Source organism: Apium graveolens, chromosome 4 (genome assembly GCF_009905375.1).
Source record: "Apium graveolens cultivar Ventura chromosome 4, ASM990537v1, whole genome shotgun sequence".
Taxonomy (NCBI): Eukaryota; Viridiplantae; Streptophyta; class Magnoliopsida; order Apiales; family Apiaceae; genus Apium; species Apium graveolens.
The window spans coordinates 121,953,060-121,971,192 of NC_133650.1; the positions used below are offsets into that span (position 1 = coordinate 121,953,060).

The 18,133-nt window shown below is 31.5% G+C and overlaps 1 protein-coding gene and 1 long non-coding RNA gene across 14 annotated transcripts; one reads left to right on the forward strand and one right to left on the reverse strand.

Moving 5' to 3' along the window:
• Positions 1-1,716: 1,716 nt before the first annotated feature.
• Positions 1,717-7,433, forward strand: LOC141719379 (dnaJ protein ERDJ3A-like). Of its 13 annotated transcripts, none has more exons than XR_012574098.1 (10): positions 1,722-2,094; positions 2,207-2,759; positions 3,304-3,384; positions 3,592-3,632; positions 3,774-3,842; positions 4,020-4,075; positions 4,873-4,946; positions 5,183-5,340; positions 5,558-5,646; positions 7,148-7,433. XR_012574098.1 is itself a non-coding variant. In XM_074521754.1 (9 exons), the coding sequence occupies exons 5-9, from the start codon at positions 3,777-3,779 to the stop codon at positions 5,588-5,590; spliced, it is 387 nt and encodes a 128-aa protein (XP_074377855.1). In that variant the 5' UTR covers positions 1,717-2,094; positions 2,207-2,759; positions 3,304-3,490; positions 3,592-3,632; positions 3,774-3,776; the 3' UTR covers positions 5,591-7,140. The 13 variants fall into 13 exon arrangements, 6 of the variants coding, with proteins under 6 accessions (XP_074377855.1, XP_074377852.1, XP_074377853.1 ...); XR_012574097.1 differs by lacking the exon at positions 7,148-7,433 and adding an exon at positions 5,926-7,140 and having other exon boundaries at positions 1,723-2,094; XR_012574102.1 differs by having other exon boundaries at positions 1,729-2,094; positions 5,547-5,646.
• Positions 7,434-13,385: 5,952 nt separating this feature from the next.
• On the reverse strand, positions 13,386-17,310 carry LOC141716945 (uncharacterized). Its single transcript, XR_012573453.1, has 3 exons — positions 17,151-17,310; positions 17,008-17,065; positions 13,386-13,587 (listed from the first exon to the last, which is right to left on the reverse strand). It is a non-coding gene; the product is annotated as an uncharacterized LOC141716945 (long non-coding RNA).
• Positions 17,311-18,133: the final 823 nt, after the last annotated feature.

The following is an 18,133-nucleotide window of genomic DNA, read 5'->3' on the forward strand; positions in this document are numbered from 1 at the left end:
TGGAAGGTGTTGGAAGTGAACTTGATACCAAAGTAACTCAAGAAAGTGGAGAGAAGTTGCATGAAACTATTCTGCCACGTCCAAGGTGTCGTGACAAGCCTCGCATTATTCTGCAAAACCACACCCGGATTTGCAAACACCAAAAGCAATGTTATGCAATAAGTCCTTCTGAGTATCAGACAAAACCCAACTACGCATGTTCCTGTTCCCACAATAACACTCCAAAGGACCCCACTCATGTCCCTCCCAAACATCCAAATTTACATGATACTCGTTATCAAAGATAACGGTATGACTAACTGGACTAGGCAATATGTTATCCATCCTGAAACAATAAACATAAAAACAATTCAATAAACTAAACATGAACTATAGAATCCACAACTTTGTATGTATAATATATCTCAACGACAATAATACACAACCAATCTCAATCATATAAGCAAAACTAAGAATATTTTATTCAACAATTTAACCACTTTCACAAATAACGTTCATCTCCCTAAAGAATAACACAATCATTCGATTATATATACAAAGAACCACATAATCAAACAAACTACATTTGTTCATATCCCCAATATATCGCAAACAACCTCCACAATTATCCATAATTAGTCGATTATATATAAAAAACATATGCATACTCAAGAACGTAGTAAAAAACCGAATTAAAAATCGCAATATAAAAACTCCAATACATATCGAAAACCATATCACACACCAATTCCAATTTCATAAATTCAAAATCGCAATGTAAAAACTCCAAGACATATCGAATTAAACGCAACTCAATTCGCAATTCAACTCGAATTAAATAATCTAACAAGCACAAATTCGAATTAAACAACCCCAAAATTTGAATTAAACAACCGAAATAAACAACCCCAAAATTTGAATTAAACAATCGCAAAATTCATACAGTTCAGACATAAAACCCAACAATTCGTACATAAAGTCGAATGTAATAAGAAGAAATTACGATCGGGTCGATTTGGAAACCAAATCGGGTCAATTTGGAAACCCTAATCCTAAAAACCCGAATCTAACCAAGAACAAGAAATTACGGATATATATTAAACCAATAATCTAACCTTTTGCAGAACCATAAGTGGAATGGGTGAAGAATGCAAGAAATCGCCCTTGAATCGCTGTGCTTTCTAGTTATTGTGTTTGTATGTATAGTTATAAGCAAAGAACGGGTCAAAATCCGGTTTATTTGTTCTCCGGGCCTTCCGCGCATAATAAGCGCGGACTCCTTTTAAGGGCATTTTTATCATTTTTGGTTCCGCATATATTTTGCACGAAAGGGACTGCTTCCGCGGATAATAAGCGCGGACCATGTATTTTTTTTAAATCATGGATCCAACGGCCAGGAAGTAGTGTCAACGATCCAACGGCCAGGAAGCAGTGTATCCAACGGCCTGAAAGCAGTGTCAATGATCCAACGGCCAGGAAGTAGTGTGTTGGATAAACGTTCCCTAACACATGATAACATGACCCTTGGTGCCCACCATTTTGGAAAGCCATGAATTTGAAACCACAAGCTCTCATTGTGCCCTTATCCTCCTCAGTTGCAATGATGCATAATTTTTCAGGTCCACAAACTTTGATTTATCACGAAAATATGGGGGCGTTTGGATGCATTGTGGGAGTGGGAATCAGGAATGGGAATGGAGGGTATGGAAATGAGGGTTAATGGGTATGAGAATGAAATGAAAACCCAAGGATTATGGTGTGTTTGATTTACCACCAAGAGGGAATGAGGTTCCCATTCCCCACCGCTAAATTATTAATCCAAACACTATTACTTGGATTTGGGGTTCCGATTCCTCTTAACCGGACAATCAACCAACACCCTCACGGTGTGACCCTAAATGCCATGATATTTTTGGAGTTTTCATGTATCGAAGACTCTGCTCGCCGCAACCTCTCGACTTGGAATACTCGCTGGTATGCTTGATCAATATTTGGTAAAGGATCTTGTGAGAGCAAATTTGAGTGAATCGTAGTAGAAGCTTTGTCGAGCAATACAAAAGTGACGTTGAAAATTCTCGGTCACGCAAATCGGTCACTTTTTTATCAACATTGCAGGTACACTTTTCACACTTACAAAGATGATTTCTTAAGTATTCTAATTTCTTAGTTGTTTCTAGTTTTGGACTTTCCCTTCCACAAACACATATTTTCGTTTTACTTGTTACAGCGTCCGAATTGCCCTCGCCCCATAATTTTACCGCAATTGGATACGTTCCCAGGATTGTCACTTGAGTCAATATAATAAATCTGGTCAATTTTCTTCTCTATTTGACAGCTTCCTTCACCATTTTTTGCGTGACCAGCAGCAGCCATATTCTCTTATGGTTACAAAAATCAAGTTTCATGTTATTCCAGTCATTTTGTTTAATTCTTATTCCAGTCATCTTTTTTTAACCACCGGATCCTGGGACTAGTTGTACCATGCCAGGTTTGTTGAAACAAACATGGAATAAGTTGTCCCGAGCTAAATCCCCGTAAACAAGCATGATGTTGGTAGTTGTGAGGTGCTTGTTGAGACTAAACATCTTCAAAATTCACGGGGAATATCTTTGTGACCTAAATAATAGCTTATCTTCCTCTCCTTTTTTCCTTGGCTTGCTTCGCTCATCAATTTTAGTTTCTTTTTGCCTAAATAATTTTATTAATGCATCATTTGACTCCACGGTGAAGATGTGGGATGTTGAGCGGGGGAAACTTATCTGCAACTTTAATGGCCACAGGTACCATTTTTAATCGATTTTTTCTTCGCATCTATGGTTTATTGTCTGTTTACTTAACATGTTAGTTGTATCGTTGTGGGTACAATCTGCCTCTCGTAAATATGTAGATTCTGGAAATGATTTTTATCTGTTTATATATTAAAAACATTAACATAATAATAATTATCTGTTGCAGCAGTCCTACTTGTATATATAGTTTCGTTAGTTTTGATTTCGATGTGTACTAGTTTATCTTGATTAGTTAAACGTCAACCTGAAAAGCATATAGAGTTCTTAATTAGTTAATTGCCCATCGAAATGGACAAAAAAGGAAGCCAGTAATATCAACTAAATTCACTTCTATTGCAGTTTATGATTTTGATGCAAATCTTAAAGATTTGGTAACCTTTTTGATCCATTCAGATTTTGCGTGTAAATAATTTCTCTGTATAGCAGTGTTGCCTTCTAGTTTTCAAGTTTTTATAAAAATGCTACTGTTTTAAAGGATTATATGCGGAATTGCCCAGACTAACGTTTAACTGGTGAATACAAATTGAATTGTTAGGGATGCTGTATACTCTATGGCTTTCAGCCCTGATGGCGAGTACTTGGCGAGTGGATCTAAGGACAACTCCCTGAACATGTGGTCAGTGAGAACGGCAAAGATTGTCAAATCATATGCTGGTTAATTGATTGTCAAATCATATGCCGGTTAATTGGTTTTTTCATCAAATTAGGCTCAATTAATTTTGGTGGAGGCTTTAATTCTTGATATTAGAAGTTTGGTTCTTCATCTACTCTGTCTCTCTATATATATATCTCTAACTCCCCCCATATCTCTCTCTGATTTCAGGTGTTTAATTAGGGCTTTGCGTTTCAAAGTTTTGAATTAAGGTATTTCAATTGTAGGGCTTCGTTTTTATATTTATTTAGTTTTTGTTTTTTATTTTGATGTTTATTTGATTTACGTTCTTCATTTCGATGTATATTTGGTTCGTGTTCTTCGTTCTTCATTTCGATGTAATGATATTGAAGTTGATGATGGAGTTTTTGAGGTGTTTTCGATATGGAGATACACATCTCGGCGGTGATATCTTTGATAAGGTAAGAAATGTTTTTATGCCTCTGGATTTCTGGTTATATTGTGTCATATGACTTGGTTTGCTACTGAAGTTTCATATACACTATATGCCACAAACGAATAATTGTTGAATAGATTGCATTGCGTTTCAAGAATGACGAGGGCAGAAATCAGAGTATGGGGTTAATTGTGCGTTTCAGGTACTTGGGGTCGACAAGAATGCAAGCCAACGTGAAATTCAGAAAGCGTTTCACAAGTATGTTGTTCGAAATGGATTTCTACATTTGTTATTGTCGAAATTTATAATATTTTTGCTTGACTGAGTATTTTTGATATGATTAGTGAAAATTTCTAAACAGATGCTATTTGTTAGGAGTGAGGATTAGTGAATTGTGATTAAATTTATAGAAGGAATTGAACTTAAGCGTCTTCTGATCTTCATTTCGATAAAAAAACTAGAGGTTAATAGTATATTGGATAACTTGCTTAGTGGTGCCGTCATTGTATGATATATTGTAATGTTAACAAGTCGTGATGCCTGACCTGCAAATAAAATTTGGAAGTAGAAGATGAAGCTGATAAGGATATTGTTATATGTGTGATTCCATAAGTGTCTGTGTCTAATTTCTAGCAATTTTATTTGTAAGTTTAACGTTTATAATGTCTGAAATGGCAATCAAACGTTTGAAGACTCGGGGTAACAGAAGTTTCATATAGCCTGAGTTTGCAGCAGTAGCATCTGCTCTTATGTTTAGAGAATTAATGTAGTCAACTTTGTCTCATTGTATATGTATACATGCTGCCTCAGTAATGACAATTTTTTCTTGCTTATTAAAGCGATTCCAGCCTTTAGTTTGAGTTTGATCTTGAATGATAAGAAATTGGACATATTACTAATTTGAGGTTCCAATATATATCATCAAATATGTGCTCATTTGTAGTTCCTGTGGACAAGAACTGTTTTACCTTGGTTTCCATCCCCCACCATCGAAATTATAAAAAGAGTGTATGATGTGTTCCCTAACACTGTTATGTTCTGCATATGTTTTATAGGCTGTCTTTCCGGTATCATCCTGACAAGAACAATAATAAGGGCACCCAAGAGAAGTTTGCTGAAATTAATAATGGTAAGTTAAATATTGCTTCTTTCATTCCTTTTATGACACTTCTTCTTAAGGGAAATTACACACAATGAAATTTCCATTAAGAAGAAGTGCCATAAAAGGATTTAGCCAACTTTCTAAGTGTAGGAAAGTTTCTCATCCATGCGAAGACATCGGAAGTGCCACTGGTAAAGAAATCACAAGTTTTCCATTTGATGCTTCAAATTTTGCCAACTTTCTCACAACAGACAGGCACATAGGATTTAATTGCAGGACAAGGGTTCTGTTAAGATCGCTGATGACCGAGAAACAAGAATTATGTTTCTCAGTTGTTTCTTTGTTGTGGTACAAATTGGTTGCAGCGCCAGAAACACAACCTACTGTAGAAAGTACTTCCGCTCAGCAGGGGTGGAGACAGGTAATTTTCTATGTCCGATAAAAGTTCGCAACTCCTTTTAGGATATCGGAGCTGCTGGTGCATAGATGTAATTGGGAAAATAAAAGCGATGTGAAGAATTTTATTGTGCGTACGTAGTGTTTGCCTGAAGTTCTATAAGAATTGACAATGAATCGTATATTATATATTTGAGTAAAATTATGATAATTTGGATTACTGAATTGTAGTGTTTTGCAAGATGATTGAGCTAAATCATATGCATTGGTTTTGATGGATTATGAAATCAGACCTCAACCTGTTGGAGATGGCCTCCTTCTGTTTACAAAGGTGAGTATTTACCACAAAATAGTTGTAGACTTCGACAGCCGTTTCTTAATTCCTCACAAGAGGCTTGATTTGTATCTTTTTCATTTTTATTATATGGAAATTATAATAACAAGATTAAGATTTTGGATCACAACACTTTACAGAATAGCCAACTTAAGCTGTATTTGTTATCTTGTGATGCATGCCTTATAGCACACTTGGCCCTCTGCCGAGTTTTTCATAAGTTTTTTGTATCCAATAAATATTTATTCGACTCAAGTTGTTTACGCGTTTATGCAGTGAACTATGCAACCCCAAGTTTTTCTGCAAGAGCCTTCTTCTGTTTATGCAGTTATTTGCAACAATTTTGTGCAAATTTCTGCAGCAGTTTTATGCACTTTATGCAGTTTCATTTTGCAGTTTCTAAAGATTTCTGCAGCAGTTTTTACACATATTTCTACAACTGTTTTATACATACTTCTGCAAATTTATGAAAAAACTAACCAGCTATATATGACACTGGATTTCATTGCTAGCTGCATCCTTATTTTTCACTCAGACTTGTTTCCAAGACTGTTGAATGAATAATGATTTACATTGTAGTAGTACTTTTCTATTTATATGATTACATGTCCATTATCATATTTTTCTCTTTCATCTTTGTCTTATCCAATTGGTCAGTGATTGTTTTACTTCGCACTCTATTTTTATGTAGTGACATGTTGTGTCTTGTTTAGTTTCTGTGTTGAGAGTCGCAGGCACTTCACATGTGTGTAATCACTAATAAGACTTGTACCCTCATCTTATTAATTTCAAACAATGTAAGATTACAAATAATGTAAGATTTTAAAAAATAATGACTTTAGTTAGAAATAATTACAAACAATGTAAGATTTGTTCCTCTTATTTTTTTGAAGACATAGCTAAAGATATTCATTGGTGTTTGTTTTTATATAAAATATGGGTTAAATATCAAAGTAGTCATTCAACTGAACGACATGTATCAGTTTAATCATCAAAGTTAACGGGGTATCATTTGAATCACTAAAGTTATAATAAATATCATACATATACCTCAAAATATGTGTTCGAGAATTAAAATTTATTTTATGGAGTTCTATATACTTTTCTTGAATCCTATTACAACCAAATAAAAATGTATGAATTCTAGTATTTTCTATAATATAATAAGATTTTTTAAAATTTATCTACTATTTATTTTTAATTTTGTAGTCATTTGCTTTATTTAAATAAAAATAATTAGTAGATAAATTTTAAAAATCTCAAAAAATCATCTAAAATACTATGAATTCATAACTTTTCATTTGGTTGTAATAAGATTTAAAAAAAATGTTTAGAACTCCATAAAATAAATTTTAATTCTCGAGCACATATTTTGAGGTATATGTTTGATATTTATTATTACTTTAGTGATCCAAATGATACCCCGTTAAGTTTGATGATTATGATATATGATCTTCAGTTGAGTGACCACTTTGTTATTTAACCCTATAAAATACAGGTGAGCAATTCTGGCCAGCAAAAATCAATTTGGAGGAAGCGCAAATGAAATCACAATGGTGGATTCTGCCCTTTTACATGTTGTCATACAAAAAGGCAATAATTTTATGTTAACATATTGTAGTTACCGTAGCTTTAGATGTGTAATAATTTACTAAGTAGTTTGAGTTGGTTTGGGCGCAGTACATTATGGTATGTAATAATAATTTGAGATTGTTGCATTTTCAGTATTAACATTTTCATTTTTCTCTGTTCAAGTGTTACAAGAGGCTGTTAAATTGTTACAATTACCAATATACAAATATTACAGTAGCTTTTTAAAGTGTTTACATTAGCTATTAAAGTGTTATCATAGGTAAAAAGCAAAAATGGGCCCCCACATGCCACGTCACCACTATGGGCTCACATGTCATGTCAGTATAGATGCTGCAAGCCCCGTCAGCGCTGTGGCCCCCACATGCCACCTCACCACAGCGTAGGTCCATATTGGATCTCACTTTTTTTAAAAATTTTGTGTCACTCTAAGGTAACTTATATTTAGGTTAAGTAGACATGTTTTATGTTACCTTATGAGGCTAGGATAACACATATAAACATATGTTATAGTAGGGGATTATATGTTATCTTAGATATTAGTAAAAAAACTAACATAAATTTTATGTTATTTTTGGTTATTTTTTGCCTTTGATAACAATTTAAGGGTCATATTATAACATTTTTTTGATTATAGAATGTTATTTTTGGTGTAGTGATTCATGATAATTTTTACCACAATTGGATTGGTGTAATTACATTCCCAGGATTGTCACTTCAATCAAGATAATAAATCTTGTCAATTTTTTTCAAAATTGGACACAATTAGACAATCCGACACGAATCACACATGAATTTTACGAATTAGGATTTATATTGTACGGGTCGGGTTAAAAATGGGTCAAACCCGAAATTGACCCACATAAAAAGGGCGGGTTACGGGTCATCCCGTTTAAGCTAGACCCGACCCGCATAACCCGTAATTTTTTTTTTAAATAAAATTTAATATATATATATATATATATACGATAAACAAATATAATTGATCATTTAGCCATAAACATATAAAGGTTCAATTATTTTTGAATTATTTGTTATATTTTCAATGAAATATATGATTAGTTTTGTTACACAAAAATAGTATTTTTAAACTTAAAACTATATTTGTTCTTTACGTTACACAAACTAAAAAAAGTAATCAAGTGTAATGGTTTAATAAATATAATATTTAATTAAATTTAATGAATAATTATTATATTATTGGTAGATAAAATATTTGTTGAATAAATGAATTAGCGGGTCGTGTAACCCATTTAATAAATGGGTCGACTTACTATCAAGATTTTGCGGGTTAAAATTTTCCGGTCCGGATTAGTGTCGGACCTAAATTTGACCTAAGAATATGACCCGACACGAACCTGATCGGTAACCCGAAATTAACAGTCCTAATTTTCTCGACGTTAAAGATTCATTCACAATTTTAAGTGTGACCAGCAACAGCCATAATCTCATATATAGAAAAAAATGTTAAAAATAACACATTTTCAATTAAAAACACGAAAATATCGGATTTCAACAGCATGAGCGAATTTTATCATTTTCATTACCCCAACAATTTATGCGTATTACGGGTAGGAAAGGCAAATTTTGAATCTTGATTTTCCGTAGTACTCAGAGTGATAGGTTTCCTACTACAGATAGCAATTTTGGGATCGTGTCGGATTGAATGTACCTGAATTTTTTTAGTCTCATTCGAAGTCGACCCGACCTAAAACAGGTTTAAAAATTATGACACGACCCGACTTGGTAGACTGGCATGTTTGATCCAAAATGACCCAATATTTAAAATAAATGCAACAAAAATAAAACTAACAAGTTTTAATTTGCAACATTACGAACCCCTATTTTTGGCTCGTTAATTAATAGAGGAGAGAAAAAAAATTGAGTTTTGGGTGGATTTTCACTTTTCAATAATGTATAGAGACACGAACATGGTGAGACATAGTGTAAATATATGTTGAGTTTCGTACCCTTGATTTCATGTATTATGTTACCCAAATACTAACTTTATACCCCGATGATTCTAACTATCTTTTATAAAAATTATGAAATCTATAATTATTCTTTACTTAACTAAATTTTAATACAAAAATTTTATTTCTTAAATTTTTATATTTCTTAAGTATTTTATACTTATATATTTAATTACTATTATATTTTTATATTTCATTAGTTTTGTATAATATATTAATAATTTTAAAAATATATTACGGTTTTTAAGTTTTACTAATATGTATAACTGTATTTCACAATTATGCATAATTATTCTTTTATTTTAATCTTAAATATTTTCACATTCTAATAAGATGTAATATATATTTGTACTTATTTATTTTTAAATGGTTTATTTTTCAAAAAAAAATTATTTTTTAAACTTATTCATTTAATTGTTATTACATTTTTATATTTGATTGTGACACATAATTAAAGGAGTTTGATCACGAATTGAAATGTTGGTTGTAATTTGTACCTTACTACTTTTTTCATGTGTTTTTAATAATATTTTATAAATTCTCAGTTTTTGTAGTAATATTTAAAAAACATACTTTGCCATCTATTGTCGGTATTTTTTTCATTTTATAGAAATTGTACTTTATTTTAAGTTGTATTGATTTTTTATATTTATTATATTTCTTTTCAAAATTTATTATTTATAGAATTTGTAACATTCATAACCAAATATATAGTATATGGTTTCATTATTTAATAATATAAAAAATTAATTTTACACATTGTAACGTGCACATGAAAATTTATAAATAATTTTTTACATAAGAATTATTTTTTGACAAAATGAGTTGGCTTATTTACTTTTTGATATAAATATCTTTTACCACCAAAAGTACTATTATTTTTTTATTCTAATATTATTTACATGATGATTACATAGGGGTGATGGGTGACCCTCAGATAATGATATTATATTTTAATGATTAATTACTAATTATAATATTAGTCCTAATCACTAAATCTTAATTATAATATTATAGTGATGACGATCAAATTATAACCATTTTTTATATAAGATTGTTTTTTGACAAAATGAGTTGGTTTATTTACTTTTTAATATCAATATATTTTATAAAAAAATACTATTATTTTTTATTATTCAAATAACTTTATTTACATGATGATGATATTATTGTATTTTTATATTTGACACTAATAACGTAAAATATAACATATGTATTATAGTTAATTTATTTTTTTCATTGTTTGATTTTTTAATATTATAAATTTGTAAATAGAATATTTTAATCATATCACATAATATGGTTATGTAATCATATATATATATATATATTTCTTAATCTTATAAAGTTTAATCATGAATTGGAAAATTGTTTGGGATTTGTAATTTACTTAATAATATTTTATAATTTTTCGGTTCCAGTAATAATTTTGAAAAAATACTTTACACCTACTTTTCATAGTACTTTTAAATATAATTTATAAGATTAGTTATTATTATTATTATTATTATTATAATATTTCTTCCTAGTTTTTATATTTTATAAGATTCATGTGTGCTAAATTATTTAAAAGTCCGTAATTTTCCATTTTATCAAATTAGGCAAAACACATATAATATTTATCCTTAAATACAATATAAATGTGTAAAATTATCTATTCAAAAATATTTTTAATCAAATTTACCTATTCCAATTTTTTAAGAAAATGACACTACTTTAACCCTGTTAACAAATGATTTATTGATTGTTATTTATATTTATTTTTTTAAAATAATTGTTACTTATATTATATATATAATACTTTTTATATTATTTATAGCATTTAAGTGTATATAATTATAATTCAATTTTTTAATTCATTACTTATTATGTAATAAAATATTAGAATAAATAAATTAAATATTATTTATAATGTATTTTATTAGATTTATATTTAAATTTTGAGTTGTAATAGTTTTTTATTATTATATTTCTTCTTTGTTTTTACGTTTTATAAGATTTATGTGCTCTAAATGTTTTCAAAGACAGACTACCTATTGTGTTTATTATACAGATTATTAAGTGTTATAATAAAATATTAAAATAAATGAAATAAATATAATATAAAGTATTTTATTAAATTTGTATTTCAATTTTTAATTGTAATAGTTTTATTAGTAAGAATATTTGTCTATAATATGTAGATTAATGATTTTGCAAAGTTATTCTCAAATTAAAAATATTTTTGAACTATATTTGATACAAATAAAAAGAATAATAATTAATCATACATTTAAAAAACTTAAAATTATTATTATTATTATTTTCATATTAGGTTTACCAACACATATATCATTTGTGCTAGGCACATTACACCATATTTCTCAATCACCAATCTCTATTTACAATATTAGCGTACTAACCAAACCATCCCATTTTATCTTCTTTACTAGAATTATATATATAGGATATAATTTTGTTTCGAAATAATAGAATATCTACCTAATGCCCTAATTTTAATTGCGTATTAATTTTTTTAATATAAATTTTTTCATACCCACTTGCATTTGTGTACTGATAGCTACCTCATTCACACATGCAAGTGATACCCTACTCTAAGATATATCTTACCTCATTCACACATGCAAGTGATACCCTACTCTAGGATATATCTTAAATGAGTAGTATTAGGTACTCCAAATATCTTCCCAAAAAAATTACCAATGTGGCGGGCACATGATTGTTTTTGATTGGTGAGCATATATAAATACAAGTGTGATCTCATATTATTATTAGGAAGGTTTTCCAATATTTATATGACACATCACATCAGATTTGGGAAATTTGTTGGTGTTAAAATTTGGGGTTTCTAACATTTTCCGTCTTAAATCTGTTATTTTCCCGCCACCTCTTCCGAGAATTATCATTTTCGTCCATATTATTAAAAAATATTATGTTGTGATTTCACCCTCACATATGCAACATATTTTAGTATCAACAACACAAATTATGTGTGACATTTCTGAATACATATTAAAATTAAATATTAAATACTTGTAATCTAATTCTAGATATATTTAATATATAATTAAGATTAAATAAATTAGAATATTTTGTGTGAAATGTTATAGACACAATTTAAACCTAACATCTTTGATAATATTTTTGTTTTTTTAGTATTGGTTGTAACTGATTAATATATATTGTCGTAGAAATTTGAACCAAAAAAAAATTCACTATTAAAATTATCTGTTGTCATAAATTTGATTTGAAAAATCTAATTGTTGTAGTTAAAATGGATGACCATAAATGACATGCAGTAGATTTTTTTTTAATTCATTACCTACAACAATAAACATAAGCACCCGAAAAAAATAATATATTAGTTAAATTCATTCTATGCAGAGCTAAAAGCACTAATTTCTACTGGCTATGCCTAAAACAACTATTTTGTTCCACTTTTACAGCAAAATCAATGACCCTCATCAAAAGGAAAAACAGGAAGGATTCCCAGAACTTCAAGTGTAAGTGTATAGTAGCAGGTCAATAAAGAAAGGAGTCACCGAGAGACACATGCAAAATGAATCATGTTACTTTACATACTCCTGCCCATTCAAATTCCTGCCATGGTACTATACATGGAGAATTAATAGCGGACACTGATCGATTTTTTGGGTATATATTCATGTGCAATGGGAAATAATGCAGATTTCTATCATTGTTTTATTGTTTGAATTTAATTAGACTGAATTGACACCAGATTTATGTAAATTATGATATTTTTAAATTTGATTTGTTTAATTGCGTGGATAGTTGCTTGTTATAAATTCTCATATTTGAATTTGTTGTTATACGAAACTATGATTGCAAGTATATTGGAATGTGTGGTCAGGACAATTGTATGACTTAATTTTGAATCAGGAAAAGAAAAAAAATAATGCTTCTGGAGAAACAAACATATGACGGAATTTCTGGGTTATTTACGACGATTGTTGTAACGCCCTCCAGACCCGGGATATAAGTCCGGGGGTTACTAGCTAATCACTAAACCTGTACAATCTGATTAACAAATAATAAAGAAATGAATTTAAACCCCTCTAACACTAACCAGGATCTTTTTAGGTTGAAGTATGAAAAAAAGAACCACTAACTACTTTTATTACAAACCAAATTCAAAATCTTACAAACGCTCTTTATTACAAACCATTGTCTAATCAGTTTTAAACTAAGTTCATCTTTTATTTAAACATACACACTACTATCTACGCTCCACCTGTTCGGGCAACTCAAAACTTTCTTCCTGGATTGGGATCAACACCTTGGGTATGAGAGGATCCCGAGGCTTGACCCGCTTCTTTACCACTCGAGTCCTGATGGGTTTCATATTCCTTCTTAACTGAAAACAATAAGGTGGATAACAACAAAAAGGGTGAACCAAAAATTGCTCGACAAGTCCGTAAAATATAAATAGTGTCAAAGTAATTTAAATGAATTTGTAACCCGGGTATACCTACAAAGATATAACCCCGCGAGAATAGAAAGAAGGCCATTACTGGCGAATACAAACGAACTAAACTGGACACAAGTTTGTATCTATACCCTGTTGATCAGCCAGGATACAGTGCAGATCTATATCTGTAACACCCCCAAATCCGGGATCGGGGATTCGGGTTGCCACGAGTTCCATTTCCCTTAATAATACTTAACCTTAACAATCAACCAACTGCTGCGTACTATGACCCCACAATATACACACACACACACCATAAGTTATAGTCTCAGAGATGAATACCAAAAATAACACAAGTCATTTTACTCCACAATTATAAACCATTTCACCTCAAAAGGGTTTCTGAATAATTTACATATTCTTTGCCATTATTACAATTCGTAATATACATAAGTCTGGTTCATCAATAGTTGAAAGCCTAGCCTATTGGTAGTTCCTACCTCAGCTACGGCGGCATCAACGCTTCCAGAAAACTGTGGAACGTTTCCTAACCACTTGCGAATTGGAAGCTTGGTCTTGTTCATCTTTTCTATCTATTGTTGTGTGATGAAAGAAGAAAGTAAGGGTGAGCAACAAGCCCACCGAAATAATATGTATAATAATTAACAATATATGAGCATTCTCATAGTACTCATGAAAGTCTTGGTCAAGAAAAAATGAACCAAGCTGATATCTTAACGCGACCAAGTCGCAATATATTCAGTATATATACATATATACTTTTCACAATCTTTGAAATCCTCTGACATGTATAATATATACAGAGTTCCAGTTTATAACTGTATAAAAATATCGTTGCAAGGTGATCTCATATATCTAACCTTGTCTCAACGTTTTTCTGAAAATCTTTGTCATTCATAAGATAATCATTAACTGGATATAAGTTGAAAAGATGAAGTTACAAGATACTCCAATATACTTATATCTTTTCCGAATACTACTTGAACCACCACCGTTCAAGGTATAAACAGTTTTGAAAGTTCATCACATAGACGAGACTACAAGATAAGACTTGAATAGATTCAATCCTTGAAATGTTGTTTAAAAGAAATGAAGTTACTAGATACTTCATTTGAGGGAAACATCATTATAACCGTTTGACCCTGTCAATGCCTCAGCAATCACCCATCCGTAGCCTTTCGATCGAATGCTCCGGGTAGTGTTGCAGAAATATCCAAACTGGATGATGAACTCATTACGGGAGTTTGCCGCGCCAGGAAGACCACTTACGATGATCAGTCGCAGTAGTGCAACCCCACCATTTTCTACATGTAGAGGAGAACCTTTCGGATTTACTTGTCAACCGAACACTGGACTCCTAAGGAATGGACCGTCTTAGCGGAACTTCCAGGCCATTTGGGCCAATATAATAAGGCTGGGTCGGCGCCACTAGACCACTTACGCCACTCCTAGTTCAGATGAAATCCATGACTCTGAAACGTAAAGCTTGTCCCCCCTTTCCCCAAGTACAAACTTGTTGATACGGCTCCACCAAGAAGTCATTTCTAGTTGGAAAGGAAAACTCACCGATATTTCCCAGGCGGTGCCTGTTAATGGATTAACTTGTTATAAGAATTTTACTTCCCGAGTGTTGGGTAAGTAATCAAAAACTCTTTTATCAAAACAACAACCTTGTTACGAATATAAAATACACCACAGAGCCGGATCCCTCAGGTTTTGAGCGAGTATTTAAATCCCCTTCGAAAGGAGGATCTTAAATATAAAAATAAGTTTTGGGATCCGCCCTCACTTTTAAAATCATTTTGAAGACTCGAAATTTTTTTAAAGAATGTTTAGAGTAACGCTGATTTAATAAAATAAATCAGTCCCGATATGTTAGAAAGGATCTGAATATTATTATTTAAATAATATTCCCATAAGGATGATCCTTACAAAAATAATCGAGGTAGGAGTTTTAAAACTCATACTTGAAATGAATAATAAATAACCAAAGATATACTTATACGAAAGTATGATCTTTATTTGAATAATTGAAAATAAGTTTGATTATCGACACATTATTCTTTAATAAAATAAAGAATATTATTTAGTAAATAAGCGGAGTCATAAGTTCTCGAATGAATATTCAAAATAATATTCATTAAATAAAATAAAGTTATCGAATAAACCTTATTCGATTAATAGTTTTGAAAACTATATCTATATATATATAAATATATATATATTATACTCGGGAACATCGACTCCCGGTTTAGAAAATGTTCACCTTTGCGTCCCCTATATTAAGGGTATACACAACTACTGCTTTTCTCTAGCATATGTATTATGCAACTTATAAGCATTTGAATCAACAATTAGATATCAAGATTATGAAACAGGCATGCATATAAATATCATATCACATGCTCCAATATATCGCAAGACTTTGCTAATAATAATCATGCACTTATCACAAGATAATGCATATACATATATACATCACAACAACAGTATAACGGGTAGAAAACTTGTCTGAGTGCTCCCGGATAGACTTAAGCTTAGAGTGGGTCCGATAACCTATGAACAATAACATAAGTCGGAATTAAACCCCGGTCGCTTAAGAAACTAGACTTTAACCAATTGAACCCTAACGTTCACTTTTGCGCTTAACGATTCACTTAAGTCGCTCGAGTACCCTCGGCTCCACCATTTTTAATAAATTAACCATTAAGAATTTTAAGGCAATTCTTTCGTGAGTACCCTACCAACTGCCTAATCCACTTTACATAATTGATTCATACTCCAATTAGTCATTTAAGGGCCTTAACCAAGGTTTCAAAGTAAGGCGAGGGGTAATGGTTCGTTCGCGAAACGCCGTTACTTAAAACGGTCGTTTCTCCTAAACCGTACATCGGATTCAAGCGAACCATATATCAAAACGAAGCTTACGACATAATCTAACTAAACATGGAAAATTCACAGATTAAATAGTTAGCTCTCTATACCGAACACTAAGAACAAACAGTTGTATGAAATTGGGCATTACGACGGCTATGTTTACGCGATTACCAAGTTTTAAACCACTCCAAACAACCACCATTCAACTCACAACCAACAATACAACCAACCCTCATCCAAACCTTACTACATCAGTCCCCAAACCTCAAGACTTTCCAATTTATACAACCCCACACATGAACTACTAGCTATACTTAAGTTTCATTAACTATAAACAAGATTTCAACATCCAAATCACTACAAATCCAATCCAAACTCTAAACACACAAGCATCATGCTTCTCATTTACTATAACCATCAAAACCATCTTAATACTCAAAGTAAAGTTAGGGTTTGGAGGTGTTATACCTTCCTTGGAGGGATTATAGTAGCTAGGAAGTCTTAGGGAGCCTCCTACAAGCTTGATCTTTCCAAAGAAATCAAGAACACAAAGTTAGGTTTTGAAGTTTCTAAAAGTCAGATTGAAAGAACTGTCAAAACGAGGGTCTTACCATGCTTATTTGGACGAGACTTGTGAACAAGAGTTGTAGGTCATCTCAATACCTTTCCAAAGAGTTATAGAACATACTATTTGAGTGAGTATTGAAGGAGATATGGAAGTTTGAAGTTGCTGCTCTGGTTTTGGCCGAGAGCTTCTTGTGGAAAAACAAAGTCAACTTCTCAATTTTTGTGTTATGATTTCTTTTGGCTTGGTTGCTTCTCTTGTTTGTTAATTAAATTTACCATGGTAAAAATTACATGGCTCACAATCAACCAACTAACCTTTCTATTTGTCATGCTTATGTCACCATGCATATGTCATCTTTCTTATGTCATCTTCTTACACTTGTTTTCTTCTTATTGGTATGATGACATCATCACCCACTAACCTCTTTGATTAACCCCTAATTACTTGGCTAATGACCGCTTATCTGTTATACGGTTCGCTTAACTTTCGTTCTCGTTTATCGTTTGAGGGATCAAACCCGGGATCTCATTACTTAGGTTCCCTTAAACCTTTCTCAATATTTTATATTCCTTTTATGATCCTCTCTAAAAATCCTTGAATTTAAATCCTTTTTATCATGTTACCTTATACTCAATTCTTTCGGTATCTAGTAGACTTTCGGAAAAAATCAAAGTGTTCGAATTTGGATTCTGACGATCTTTACATACACTTATTTACTTTATGGAATACTAATACGATTTTAGAATTTCCATAACAGTACTCCTATATAGTGTGGTCTGATAATTTTCCTTAATCAGTATCATCAGCAAAAGTTACTATTCATCAGGGTTTCAAAAATTCCAAAAATTGGGTTATTACAATATCCCACTATAAAGATCCAATCGGGCACCCAGGCACTACGACCCATCTCAAGGATCCGGTTATGTCCCGGTCCTTAGGATTAAGTAAACTTAATCCCCAAAGTATCACTATCCAGGCTACGGAATAGCAACCGGAACAATCGGTATGCTTTGATATATTCTAATC